Source organism: Oncorhynchus gorbuscha, linkage group LG01, assembly GCF_021184085.1.
Source record: "Oncorhynchus gorbuscha isolate QuinsamMale2020 ecotype Even-year linkage group LG01, OgorEven_v1.0, whole genome shotgun sequence".
In the NCBI taxonomy this organism is placed as follows: domain Eukaryota; kingdom Metazoa; phylum Chordata; class Actinopteri; order Salmoniformes; family Salmonidae; genus Oncorhynchus; species Oncorhynchus gorbuscha.
The window spans coordinates 82,515,532-82,529,998 of NC_060173.1; the positions used below are offsets into that span (position 1 = coordinate 82,515,532).

Here is a 14,467-nt window from a genome sequence, read left to right on the forward strand (position 1 = left end):
ACAATGACCGCAAGCATACATAAAGTCAATGTATTGGAGTGGCCATCACCTCATTCCCATTGAAAAGTTTTGGGCTGAACTGAAAAGGTGCGTGGGAACAAAGAGGCCTACAAAATTACACCAGCAGTTACACCAGCAGTTACACCAGCTCTTTCAGGAGGAATGGGCCAACATTCCCCAAAATTATTGTGGGAAGCTACCTGAAACGTTTCACCCAAGTTAAACAATTTAAGGTAATTGAGTGTAACTTTAACCCACTGGGAATGTGATGAAAGAAATAACTTCAACTTCAACAGTATCTTCTGAATGACCAATAAATCAAAGCAATACTTCCTGATTGCTAATCCTTATTTGATGTTCTTTCTGCAGGGGAACCGAGGGCGAACAGGAGTGGTGGTGGCAGCATACATGCATTACAGCAACATATCAGCCAGGTGAACACATAGCCCATGAGACTTAATGGCACAATACACAAGAGAGATGGGGGGGAGTAGAGAGAGAGAGAGAGAGACAGGGTGCGAGAGAGAGGATGCGGGAGAAGGTGCGAGAGAGAGAGAGAAGGTGCGGGTTGCGGGAGAAGGTGCAAGAGAGAGAGGGTGCGACAGAGAGAGAGGGTGTGAGAGAGAGAGAGCGTCAAAGAGAGAGTTAGTGTGCTAGAGAGAGAGGGTGCGGGAGAAGGTGCGAGAGAGAGAGAGGGTGCGAGAGAGAGAGAGAGAGAGAGAGAGAGAGAGAGAGGGTCAAAGAGAGAGTTAGTGTGCTAGAGAGAGAGGGTGCGGGAGAGGGTGCGAGAGAGAGAGGGTGCGAGAGAAAGCGAGAGAGAGCGGGTGTGAGAGAGAGGGTGCGAGAGAGAGAAATGATGTTAGAGGGTGACAGAGAGAGAGAGAGGGTGCGAGAAGAAAGAGAGGTTGCGAGAGAGAAGGGTGAGAGAAAGAGGCGAGAGAGTGCAAGAGAGAAGGGTGAGAGAGAGAGGGTGCGAGAGGGTGCGAGAGAGAGAGAGAGGGGGTCTGAGAGAGAGAGAGAGAGAGAGAGAGAGGTATCGAGAAAGAGAGAGGGTGCAAGAGAGAGAGAGGGTGCGAGATAGCGAGAGGGTTTAAAAGAGAGAGAGGGTGTCAGAGAGAGGGTGCGAGAGAGGGAGAAAGGGCAAGAGCGAGAGGGTGCAAGAGGGAGAGGGTGCGAGGGGGGAAAGGAGGGTGTGAGAGACAGTGTGTGGGAGAGAGAGGATGCGGGTGAGGGTGCGAGAGAGAGAGGGTGAGGGAGAATGTGCGACAGAGAGAGAGGGTGTGAGAGGGTGCGAGAGAGGGTCCGAGAGAGAGAGGTTACGAGAGATAAAGAGGTTTAAGAGAGAGAGAGGGTGCGGGGGGAGGGAGAGAGGGTGCGAGAGAGGGTGCCGGAGAAGGTGCAAGAGTGAGAGAGGGTGCGAGAGAGAGAGGGTTCAAGAGAGAGAGAAGGTGCGAGAGAGAGAAAGAGGGTGCAAGAGAGAGTGCGAGATGGAGAGGGAGAGAGACGGTGCGAGAAATAAAGAGAGGGAGAGGGTGCGAGACAGATAGAGGTTGCGAGACAGAGGATGTGAGAAAGAGAGAGGGAGAGAGAGGGTGCAAGAGAGAGAGTGGGTGCGAGAGGTTGAAAGAAATTAGAGAGCGAGGGTGTGAGAAGGTGACAGAAAGAGAGAGAGAGAAGGCTGAGAGAAAGAGGCGAGAGAGAGAGTGCAATAGAGAAAGAGGTGAGAGAGGGGGTGCGAGAAAGAGGCGGGAGAGAAGGGTGAGAGGGGGTACAGAGAGAGAGAGAGGGTGTGAGAAAGTGTGCGAGATAGAGACAGAGAGAGGGTACCGAGAAAGAGAGAGGGTGCCGAGAAAGAGAGAGGGTGCGAGAGAAAGAGGTAGCGAGAGAGAAGGCTGAGAGAAAGAGGCGAGAGAGAGAAGGGTGAGAGAAAGAGGTGAGAGAGGGGGTGCGAGAAAGAGGCGAGAGAGAAGGGTGAGAGGGGGTAGAGAGAGAGAGAGAGAGAGAGAGAGAGAGAGAGAGAGAGAGAGAGAGAGAGAGAGAGAGAGAGAGAGAGAGAGAGAGAGAGAGTCAAGTAGAGCAGAGTAGGCCGGTCAACAAATCAACAGATGATGAAGAGTCACAAGATTCATGTTATCCGCCGATCATCACATTCCCCCTCCCCACCCAACATGTTCCAACTGTGCACCAGTGTTCAGGACTTCTTCCACAAAGCAGGCCCTAATTCCATCAATGGCATACAGTACAAAGAAACACAATACTGAGTTCACTTAAAGGTCCAATGTTCTCAGAGTACCAGCTTTTTTCCCTCAATCTGCTATTGGTTGTATTTGGGTCACATTCTCTTTTTTTCAACATGATCAAAATAGAGTCCTTTGAAGAGGTGTGAAGATATGACTGAGCGGTAGGCAGGGTAGGTACGGATGCTAACCAGATGTTTGTCTCTGTTTGATTAGTGCTGATCAGGCCCTGGACAGGTTTGCCATGAAGAGGTTCTATGAAGACAAAGTACTTCCTGTGGGTCAGCCATCTCAGAAGAGGTCAGTTTCCCTCCACTTCCTGTCCGACCCCTCTACTACCTCTTTGACCCGAATACCATTTCCTGTTTAATTTTCTCTATGAGTTACGCCCCGATCTTAGTGGGTTTAAGCTCACCTTGTTGTCTCAACCACTCTCCTACTCTTTCTTTCAGTTTGTTGTCTTTTTTAGAGGGGCAACGGAGGCCTCTTTTTTGCATCCTAATTTGTCGAGATCCATCTGTAGACTGAAAGTCATAAGTGAATGAGTATGATGTAAGCGTCTGCTGTTTTCTTTGCAAAGGTCATACCTAGAGATAGAATCTCCATTTATCTACTTGACATGTTTACATGCACACACTGTCCAGTATACACCAATGGCATGCTGATTCCTCTGTTAACAAAACATTGAAATCCTGAATTCTCTCTCTCGCTTTCTGTCTGTCTCTCTCTCTCAGGTATGTACAGTACTTCAGTGGTCTTCTTTCAGGACATATCAAGATCAACAACAAACCCCTGTTCCTTCACCATGTCATCATGCACGGCATCCCCAACTTTGAGTCCAAAGGAGGTGAAAGTTGACACACACACACACACACACACACACACACACACACACACACACACACACACACACACACACACACACACACACACACACACACACACACACACACACACACACACACACACACACACACACACACACACACACACACCTGCTTGTTTTTACTCAATGTTCTGTGATGGCTTTTCAGGATGCCGCCCTTTCCTCAAGATCTACCAAGCCATGCAGCCAGTCTACACATCTGGGATCTAGTAAGTACACACACACACACACACCTTCAGTCTCTGTTTTCTCACTCACACAACACTTGCCAGATGCCTGGGTCTGCAGGGTTGCAATGGCTCAATGATAATAATATCACACACACACACATTCACCCCCGCAAGTAAATCCATTGTAAGCTTGCCACACGTTATTATGTTTAGCTAGCCTCTCTAGTTTCCCAGCCCCAGTCTCTAGTGCCACAGTCTCTAGTTCCCCAGCCCCAGTCTCTAGTGCCCCAGTCTCTAGTTCCCCAGCCCCAGTCTCTAGTTTCCCAGCCCCAGTCTCTAGTAGCCCCCGTCTCTAGTTTCCCAGCCCCTGTCTCTACTTTCCCAGCCCCAGTCTCTAGTTCCACAGTCTCTAGTTCCCCAGCCCCCGTCTCTACTTTCCCAGCCCCCGTCTCTAGTTTCCCAGCCCCAGTCTCTAGTGCCCCATTCTCTAGTTTCCCAGCCCCAGTGTCTAGTGCCCCATTCTCTAGTTTCCCAGCCCCAGTCTCTAGTTCCCCAGTCTCTAGTTCCCCAGTCTCTAGTGCCCCAGTCTCTAGTATCCCAGCCCCAGTCTCTAGTGCCACAGTCTCTAGTTTCCCAGCCCCAGTCTCTAGTGCCACAGTCTCTAGTTCCCCAGCCCCAGTCTCTAGTGCCCCAGTCTCTAGTTCCCCAGCCCCAGTCTCTAGTTTCCCAGCCCCAGTCTCTAGTAGCCCCCGTCTCTAGTTTCCCAGCCCCTGTCTCTACTTTCCCAGCCCCAGTCTCTAGTTCCACAGTCTCTAGTTCCCCAGCCCCCGTCTCTACTTTCCCAGCCCCCGTCTCTAGTTTCCCAGCCCCAGTCTCTAGTGCCCCATTCTCTAGTTTCCCAGCCCCAGTGTCTAGTGCCCCATTCTCAAGTTTCCCAGCCCCAGTCTCTAGTGCCCCATTCTCTAGTTTCCCAGCCCCAGTCTCTAGTGCCCCATTCTCTAGTTTCCCCAGCCCCAGTCTCTAGTTCCCCAGCCCCATTCTCTAGTTTCCCAGCCACCGTCTCTAGTTCCCCAGCCCCAGTCTCTAGTTCCCCAGCCCCAGTCTCTAGTGCCCCAGTCTCTAGTTCCCCAGCCCCAGTCTCTAGTTCCCCAGTCTCTAGTTTCCCAGCCATTTACATTTACATTTAAGTCATTTAGCAGACGCTCTTATCCAGAGCGACTTACAAATTGGTGCATTCACCTTATGACATCCAGTGGAACAACCACTTTACAATAGTGCATCTAAATATTTTAAGGGGGGGGGGGGGTGAGAAGGATTACTTTATCCTATCCTAGGTATTCCTTAAAGAGGTGGGGTTTCAGGTGTCTCCGGAAGGTGGTGATTGACTCCGCTGTCCTGGCTCTGAGGGAGTTTGTTCCACCATTGGGGAGCCAGAGCAGCGAACAGTTTTGACTGAGCTGAGCGGGAACTGTACTTCCTCAGTGGTAGGGAGGCGAGCAGGCCAGAGGTGGATGAACGCAGTGCCCTTATTTGGGTGTAGGGCCTGATCAGAGCCTGGAGGTACTGAGGTGCCGTTCCCCTCACAGCTCCGTAGGCAAGCACCATGGTCTTGTAGCGGATGCGAGCTTCAACTGGAAGCCAGTGGAGAGAGCGGAGGAGCGGGGTGACGTGAGAGAACTTGGGAAGGTTGAACACTAGACGGGCTCTCTGGATGAGTTGTAGGGGTTTAATGGCACAGGCAGGGAGCCCAGCCAACAGCGAGTTGCAGTAATCCAGACGGGAGATGACAAGTGCCTGGATTAGGACCTGCGCCGCTTCCTGTGTGAGGCAGGGTCGTACTCTGCGGATGTTGTAGAGCATGAACCTACAGGAACGGGCCACCGCCTTGATATTCTGAGAACGACAGTTTGTTGTCCAGGATCACGCCAAGGTTCTTAGCGCTCTGGGAGGAGGACACAATGGAGTTGTCAACCGTGATGGCGAGATCATGGAATGGGCAGTCCTTCCCGGGAGGAAGAGCAGCTCCGTCTTGTCGAAGTTCAGCTGAGGTGGTGATCCGTCATCCACACTGATATGTCTGCCAGACATGCAGAGATGCGATTCGCCACCTGGTCATCAGAAGGGGGAAAGGAGAAGATTAATTGTGCCGTCTGCATAGCAATGATAGGAGAGACCTGAGGTTATGACAGAGCCAAGTGACTTGGTGTATAGCGAGAATAGGAGAGGGCCTAGAACAGAGCCCTGGGGGACACCAGTGGTGAGAGCGCGTGGTGAGGAGACAGATTCTCGCCACGCCCCTGGTAGGAGCGACCTGTCAGGTAGGACGCAATTCCCGGAGATGCCCAACCGGAGAGGGTGGAGAGGAGGATCTGATGGTTCACAGTATCGAAGGCAGCCGATAGGTCTAGAAGGATGAGAGCAGAGGAGAGAGAGTTAGCTTTAGCGGTGCGGAGCGCCTCCGTGATACAGAGAAGAGCAGTCTCAGTTGAATGACTAGTCTTGAAACCTGACTGATTTGGATCAAGAAGGTCATTCTGAGAGAGATAGCGGGAGAGCTGACCAAGGACGGCACGTTCAAGAGTTTTGGAGAGAAAAGAAAGAAGGGATACTGGTCTGTAGTTGTTGACATCGGAGGGATCGAGTGTAGGTTTTTTCAGAAGGGGTGCAACTCTCGCTCTCTTGAAGACGGAAGGGACCAGCGGTCAGGGATAAGTTGATGAGCGAGGTGAGGTAAGGGAGAAGGTCTCCGGAAATGGTCTGGAGAAGAGAGGAGGGGATAGGGTCAGCGGGCAGGTTCGGCCGGCCGTCACAAGACGCGAGATTTCATCTGGAGAGAGAGGGAGAAAGAGGTCAGAGCACAGGGTAGGGCAGTGTGAGCAGAACCAGCGGTGTTGTTTGACTTAGCAAACGAGGATCGGATGTCGTCGATCTTCTTTTCAAAATGGTTGACGAAGTCATCTGCAGAGAGGGAGGAGGGGGGAGGGGGAGGAGGATACAGGAGGGAGGAGAATGTGGCAAAGAGCTTCCTAGGGTTAGAGGCAGATGCTTGGAATTTAGAGTGGTAGAAAGTGGCTTTAGCAGCAGAGACAGAGGAGGAAAATGTAGAGAGGAGGGAGTGAAAGGATGCCAGGTCCGCAGGGAGGCGAGTTTTCCTCCATTTCCTCGGCCTTCCGGAGCCCTGTTCTGTGAGCTCGCATTGAGTCGTCAAGCCACGGAGCGGGAGGGGAGGACCGAGCCGGCCTGGAAGATAGGGGACATAGAGAGTCAAAGGATGCAGAAAGGGAGGAGAGGAGGGTTGAGGAGGCAGAATCAGGAGATAGGTTGGAGAAGGTTTGAGCAGAGGGAAGAGATGATAGGATGGAAGAGGAGAGAGTAGCGGGGGAGAGAGAGCGAAGGTTGGGACAGCGCGATACCATCCGAGTAGGGGCAGTGTGGGAAGTGTTGGATGAGAGCGAGAGGGAAAAGGATACAAGTTAGTGGTCGGAGACTTGGAGGGGAGTTGCAATGAGGTTAGTGGAAGAACAGCATCTAGTAAAGATGAGGTCGAGCGTATTGCCTGCCTTGTGAGTAGAGGGGGAAGGTGAGAGGGTGAGGTCAAAAGAGGAGAGGAGTGGAAAGAAGGAGGCAGAGAGGAATGAGTCAAAGGTAGACTGGGGAGGTTAAAGTCGCCCAGAACTGTGAGAGGTGAGCCGTCCTCAGGAAAGGAGCTTATCAAGGCATCAAGCTCATTGATGAACTCTCCGAGGGGACCTGGAGGGCGATAAATGATAAGGATGTTAAGCTTGAAAGGGCTGGTAACTGTGACAGCATGAAATTCAAAGGAGGCGATAGACAGATGGGTAAGGGGAGAAAGAGAGAATGACCACATGGGAGAGATAGGATTATGCCACCACCCCGCTGACCAGAAGCCCCGGGTGTGCGAGAACACGTGGGCGGACGAAGAGAGAGCAGTAGGAGTAGCAGTGTTATCTGTGGTGATCCATGTTTCTGTCAGTGCCAAGAAGTCGAGGGACTGGAGGGAGGCATAGGCTGAGATGAACTCTGCCTTGTTGGCTGCAGATCGGCAGTTCCAGAGGCTACCGGAGACCTGAACTCCACGTGGGTCGTGCGCGCTGGGACCACCCAGGTGGCAGCGGCCACGCGGTGTGGAGCGTTTGTATGGTCTGTGCAGAGAGGAGAGAACAGGGATAGACAGACACATAGTTGACAGGCTACAGAAGAGGCTACGCTAATGCAAGGAGATTGAATGACAAGTGGACTACACGTCTCGAATGTTCAGAAAGTTAAGCTTACGTAGCAAGAATCTTATTGACTAAAATTATTAAAAATGATACAGTACTGCTGAAGTAGGCTAGCTGGCAGTGGCTGCGTTGTTGACTTTGTAGGCTAGCTGACCTGCGTTGTTGACACTACACTAATCAAGTCTCCGTTGAGTGTAGTAGTTTCTACAGTGCCCGGGGCAGCTGGCTAGCTAGCAGTGTTGATTACGTTACGTTGCGTTAAAAGAACGACAATAGCTGGCTAGCTAACCTAGAAAATCGCTCTAGACTACACAATTATCTTTGATACACAGCCCTATGTAGCTAGCTATGTAGCTAGCTACGATCAAACAAATCAAACCGTTGTGCTGTAATGAAATGAAATGAAAAATGTGATACTACCTGTGGAGCTAAGCGGAATGCGACCGGGTTGTTGAGTGCGGAAGTTCTATTCAGTAGACCTAGCTGTTGGCTAGCTAGCAGTGTCTCCTACGTTAAGGACGACAAATAGCTGGCTAGCTAACCCGGTAAATTAAGATAATCACTCTAAGACTACATGCTCTAAACTACACAATTATCTTGGATACGAAGACAGCAAAGACAACTATGTCGCTAGCTAACACTACACTAATCAAGTCGTTCAGTTGAGTGTAATAGTTTCTACAGTGCTGCTATTCGGTAGACGGTGGACGTTTGCTAGCTGGCTAGCTGCTGGGCAGATAGCAGTGTAGACTACGTTAGGACGACGAAATACGAAGTTGCAATAGAAGTGCTGACTGTTTCACTTTGTTGTCCTCTTTCTTTTCCTTTTCTTCTGTCCTTCTTTTGTCCTTATTTTGTCTTCCTTTCTTCTGTTAACTAGATATTTTTTGTTGTTATTCTTTGTAAGCTAGCTAGCTTCTTCCAGGAGAGTCCCTAGCAACTGCTTAGCAACAAGTAAACAATTCTGCTAGCAATTCACCTAGCTAAGATAACTGTACAATTTTATGAAAAAAAATAGTTAATTTTTCAAAAGCCTGTCTTGTTTAGTTTGTTCCTTGTTTTGTCTTCTATTGAATCTTGCAGTTTTCTCTTGATTTTTTCGATGTACTCTAAAAAAACATTTAAATCTCAATAAATACAGGAGCTCATTTTTCAGCAGCTGCTCAATTTAGAACTCCGGAATTAGCCCTAGTCTCTAGTTCCCCAGCCCCAGTCTCTAGTTCCCCAGTCTCTAGTTCCCCAGCCCCAGTCTCTAGTTCCCCAGCCCCAGTCCCTAGTTTCCCATCCCCAGTCTCTAGTTCCCCAGTCTCTACTTCCCCAGCCCCAGTCTCTAGTTTCCCAGCCCCAGTCTCTCGTGCCCCAGCCCCAGTCTCTAGTTTCCCAGCCCCAGTCTCTAGTTTCCCAGCCCCAGTCTCTAGTTCCCCAGCTCCAGTCTCTAGTTCCCCAGTCTCTAGTTCCCCAGCCCCAGTCTCTAGTTCCCCAGCCCCAGTCCCTAGTTTCCCATCCCCAGTCTCTAGTTCCCCAGTCTCTATTTCCCCAGCCCCAGTCTCTAGTTTCCCAGCCCCAGTCTCTAGTTTCCCAGCCCCAGTCTCTAGTTCCCCAGCTCCAGTCTCTAGTTCCCCAGCCCCCGTCTCTAGTTTCCCAGCCCCAGTCTCTAGTTTCCCAGCCCCAGTCTCTCGTGCCCCAGCCCCAGTCTCTAGTTTCCCAGCCCCAGTCTCTAGTTTCCCAGCCCCAGTCTCTAGTTCCCCAGCTCCAGTCTCTAGTTCCCCAGTCTCTAGTTCCCCAGCCCCGTCTCTAGTTTCCCAGCCCCAGTCTCTAGTTTCCCAGCTCCAGTCTCTAGTTCCCCAGTCTCTAGTTCCCCAGCCCCGTCTCTAGTTTCCCAGCCCCAGTCTCTAGTGATCCTGTGTAGCTCAGTTGGTAGAGCATGGCGCTTGTAACGCCAGGGTAGTGGGTTCAATCCCCGGGACCACCCATACGTAGAATGTATGCACACATGACTGTAAGTCGCTTTGGATAAAAGCGTCTGCTAAATGGCATATATTATTATATTATTATTATTATATATTAGTGCCCCAGATCCAGTCTCTAGTTTCCCATCCCCAGTCTCTAGTTCCCCCGTCTCTAGTTCACTAGCCCCCGTCTCGAGTTTCCCAGCCCCAGTCTCTAGTTCCCCAGCCCCAGTCTCTAGTTCCCCAGCCCCAGTCTCTAGTTCCCCAGCCCCAGTCTCTAGTGCTCCAGTCTCTAGTTTCCCAGCCCCAGTCTCTAGTGCCACAGCCCCAGTCTCTAGTTCCACAGTCTCTAGTTCCCCAGCCCCCGTCTCTAGTTCCCCAGCCCCTGTCTCTAGTTCCCCAGCCCCAGTCTCTAGTTCCCCAGCCCTAGTCTCTAGTTCCCCAGTCTCTAGTTCCCCATCCCCAGTCTCTAGTTCCCCAGTCTCTAGTTCCTCAGCCCCAGTCTCTAGTTCCGCCGCCCCAGTCTCTAGTTCCCCAGCCCCAGTCTCTAGTTCCCCAGTCTCTAGTTCCCCAGCCCCAGTCTCTAGTTTCCCAGCCCCAGTCTCTAGTTTCCCAGCCCCCGTCTCTAGTTCCCCAGCCCACGATGTTCCAGCCTGGTGTTATGATCAGTAGTAGTGTTATTAGTAACTGGAGGAGCCAGTGAAATAAGCAGACTTGGATGTGTGTGGACACCCCAGGGCCTTGCTGAAGGACCCCTACAGAGACCCAGGCAGGAAATGATGAATTATACAGCTTTGTGCAGATGTTTGAGCATACAGGAGGGCATACCCACAGATGGCAGGACAAATGAGGGCACTCCAGGTGGCACTCCTTACATGGTCCCCTCCACTTTACATTTCCTTCCTTCCTAGTCTATGTATTGATAAAATGTATAGTATATTCATGTACTGTATATCTGGTGTGTGTGTGTGCCAGCGGAGACTGCTGAGGGGAGGACGTCATGCATGGAAACCATGTGTTTTGATGTATTTGATACCATTCCACTAATTTTTCTTCGGCCATTACCACGAGTCCATTCTCTCCAATTAAGGTGCCACCAACCTCCTGTGGTGTGTGCATACGTGCGTGTGTAGGTCAGGAGACGGCAACAGGCACATTTTAGTTTTTGGTTTAAAAAAATATTGTAAAATCACCAGGAATTCAGCAAAACGTGTTTAATATGTAAGAAATATTTTCCCAAGTATTACTACAAATAAAAGAGACATACAGTTGAAATCGGAAGTTTACATACACCTCAGCCAAATACATTTAAAATGTTTTTCACAATTCCTGACATCTAATCCTAGTACAAATTCCCTTTCTTAGGTCAGTTAGGATCACCACTTTATTTTAAGAATGTGAAATGTCAGAAAAATAGTAGAGAGAATGATTTATCTCAGCTTTGATTTATTTCATCACATTCCCAGACGTTTACATATACTCAATTAGTATTTGGTAGCATTGCCTTTATGTTGTACCATGATAATGTGCATCATGTTGTGTTAACAAGAGTAACCCTTCTTTTGCTCTCTGTGTGTGTTTACAGTAATGTCCAGGGAGACAGCCAGACCAGCATTTGCATCACTATTGAGCCTGGCCTGCTGCTGAAGGGGGACATTCTGGTAAGGAACACCAGCTCTTCACTGAGTGACATGGAGAAGTGTACTGTACATGGATTTTGGGAGTGTTTATTATGGTAAGGTATTAACCCCCCCAAATGAGAGGATAGTGGATTGACCTCTGTTGGGGAATGCAATTTATTTGAACCACATTGAGTCCAAATGCTTTACATTATGTGCAAATACAGTATGTTTGTCCCTAATGCTTTAATAGGCCCCATTCATGAAAGCAGCAACGCTGTAAAAACTAGAGGTAAGGACAGTTGGCATGTGCCCACTACCCCCTATAGCACACAGTATGCAGGCTGTAACAATGTCTACACTGTATTTCTGATCAATTTGATGTTATTTTAATAGACATAAATCAACTTTTCTTTCAAAAACAAGGACATGCCCCCAAGCTTTTGAACAGTAGTGTATATATATATATATATGTGTTTTTTAAGTAATATGATTTTTTATTAATTGATACAAAATGCATGAAAACCTGCTCCTGAGTCTGTCTCCATGACTACAGATGAAACAAAGTAAAGTAATAAAGCAAAAAAGTGTTTTCAGTCAATGTTATATTCACAGGCATCAGCATCCATTAGGGTTCCATTATTTAGCAGATACTATGTACGCTTTAAGTATCTGTTTTGGGGCCAAGTGATGTTGCCTACGGTAAGTGCTGCTTTCAAATCGCTAGCATGTAAAAATGACTTACTTCCTCTTCAAAACGATGCTGGAAATATTATAGTTCAATTGCACTCGAGTTTTAAGGCAAGAATAAGAATACTTTATTGTAAATGTTCCTTACAAGTCCATGAAAATGTATCTTTAGCACAGACAAAAAGCATATAGCTTCAGTTGCCTGTTCTATAAGGCACCGATTGATTTGGCATGCACATTGGTGACATAATTTGTGTCAAAGCAATTTGAAAGCAGCACTTACCGTAGGCAATATCACTTGGCCCCAAAACAGATACTTTGGCAGATGCTTCAGCTAAAGCGTACATTGTATCTGCTAACTAATGGAACCCTAATGGATGCTGATGCCTATGAATATAACATTGACTGAAAACACTTTTATGCTTTATTACTTTACTTTTTTCCATCTGTAGTCATGGAGACAGACTCAGGACCAGGTTTTTGTACATTGTCCTCTGTGTGGAACACTTCAATTAATTAAAAAAATACAAAAACATTTTACTTATAAATACATATATACATACAGTACTAGTCAAACATTTGGAAACACCTACTCATTCCAGGCTTTTTCTTTATTTTTACTATTTTATACATTGTAGAATAATGATGATGACATCAAAACTATGAAAAAACAAATATAGAATCTTATACTAACCAAAAAAGTGTTAAACAAAATCTAAATATATTTTATATTTGAGATTCTTCAAAGTAGACACCCTTTGCTTTGATGACAGCTTTGCACACTCTTGGTAAGAACAGCTCGAGGAAGCAAAGAGAAACAGCGTTTCATCATTACTTAAAGACATGAAGGTCAGTAAATCTGTAAAATTTCAAAAACCCACTAAAATAAAACTGGCTCTCATGAGGACACACACAGGAAAGGAAGACCCAGAGTTACCTCTGCTGCAGAGGATAAATTCAGTAGAGTTAACTGCACCTCAGATTACAGCCCAAATAAATGCTTCATAGGGTTCAAGTAACAGATACATCTCGACATAAACTGTTCAGAGGAGACTGTGTGAATCAAGCCTTCATGGTCGATTTGCTGCAAAGAAACCACTACTAAAGGACACCAATAATAAGAAGACACTTACGTGGGACAAAAAACACTAGAAATGGACATTCGACCTGTGGAAATCTGTCCTTTGGTCTGATGAATCCACATTTGAGATTGTTGGTTCCAACCACTGTGTCTTTGTGAGACGCAGAGTAGATGAACGGATGGTCTCAGCATGTGTGGTTCCCACCGTGAAGCATGGAGGAGGAGGTGTGATGGTATGGTGGTGCTTTGCTGGTGACAATGTCAGTGATTTATTTAGAATTAAATGTACACTTAACCAGCATGGCTACCACAGCATTCTTCAGCGATACGCCATCCAATCTGTTTTGCGCTTTGTGAGATTATATCATTTATTTTTCAACAGGACAATGACCCAAAATACACCTTCAAGCTGTGTAAGATCTATTTGACCAAGAAGAAGAGTGATGGAGTGCTTCATCCGATTACCTGGCCTCCACAATCACCTGACCTCATCCCAATTGAGATGGTTTGGGATTAATTGGCCTGCAGAGTGATGGAAAAGCAGCCAGCAAGTGCTCAGCAAATGTGTGATCTCCTTCAAGACTGTTGGAAATGCATTCCATATGTACTCGGTTGCAGCACTTACTACTCTGGAAGCAACGTTAGCACAAGAGCTGTTTGTTGGGAGCTTCATTAAATGGGTTTCCATGGCCGAGCAGCCTTACACAAGTTTAGGATCACCATGCGCAATGTCAAGCGTAGACTAGGGTGGTGTAAAGCTCGCCGCTATTGGACTCAGGAGCAGTGGAAACACGTTCTCACACATCACCATCTGGCAGACCAATAGACACATCTGGGTTTGGCGGATGCCAGGAGAACACTACATGCCCGAATGCAAAGTGCCAAGTTTGGTGGAGGAGGAATTAATGGTCTGGGGCTGTTTTTCATGGTTCGGGCTAGGCCCCTTACTTCCAGTGATGGGAAATCTTAACACTACAGCATACAATGACATTCTGGATGATTCTCTGCTTCCAACTTTGAAAATGTATGCAGTCACTACGGTAAGTTGCTCTGGATAAGAGTGTCTGCTAAATGACTAAAATGTAAAATGTAAACTTTGTGGCTACAGATTGGAGAAGGTCCTTTCCTGTTTCTTCATGACAATGCCCCTGGGCACAAAATGAGATCCATACAGAAATTGTTTATCGAGAGATCGGTGGGGAAGAACTTGACTGGCCTGCACAGAGCCCTGACCTCAACTTGGAATTAATTGAAACGCCGACTTCGAGCCAGGCCAAATTGCCCAACATTTGTGCCCGACCTCACTAATGCTCTTGTGGCTGAATGGAAGCAAGTCCCCGCAGCAATGTTCCAACATCTAGTAGAAAGCCATCCCAGAAGAATGGAGGCTGTTATTGCAAGGGGGACCAACTTCATGTTAATGTCCTTGATTTTGAAATGAGACGTTCGATGAGCAGGTGTCTTCATACTTATGGCTATGTAGTATATATTTTTAGTGCCTTCGGGAAGTATTCAGACCCCTTGATTTTTTCCCATTTTGTTACATTACAGCCTTATTCTAAATGGGTTACATTTTAAAAGTTATCATCAATCT

At 47.9% G+C, this 14,467-nt stretch overlaps 1 protein-coding gene across 11 annotated transcripts in view; it reads left to right on the top strand.

Annotated features, from left to right (window-relative positions):
- The window catches only part of LOC124043712 (tensin-1-like), a 307,339-nt gene that overhangs the window by 224,546 nt on the left and 68,326 nt on the right, over window positions 1-14,467 (top strand). For all 11 annotated transcript variants that reach the window (XM_046362593.1, XM_046362636.1, XM_046362621.1 and 8 more), the window contains 5 exons: window positions 370-434; window positions 2,454-2,537; window positions 2,972-3,084; window positions 3,272-3,332; window positions 11,069-11,144. In XM_046362593.1, the coding sequence (XP_046218549.1) occupies window positions 370-434; window positions 2,454-2,537; window positions 2,972-3,084; window positions 3,272-3,332; window positions 11,069-11,144 (399 nt within the window). The remainder of the gene's footprint in view (window positions 1-369; window positions 435-2,453; window positions 2,538-2,971; window positions 3,085-3,271; window positions 3,333-11,068; window positions 11,145-14,467) is intronic.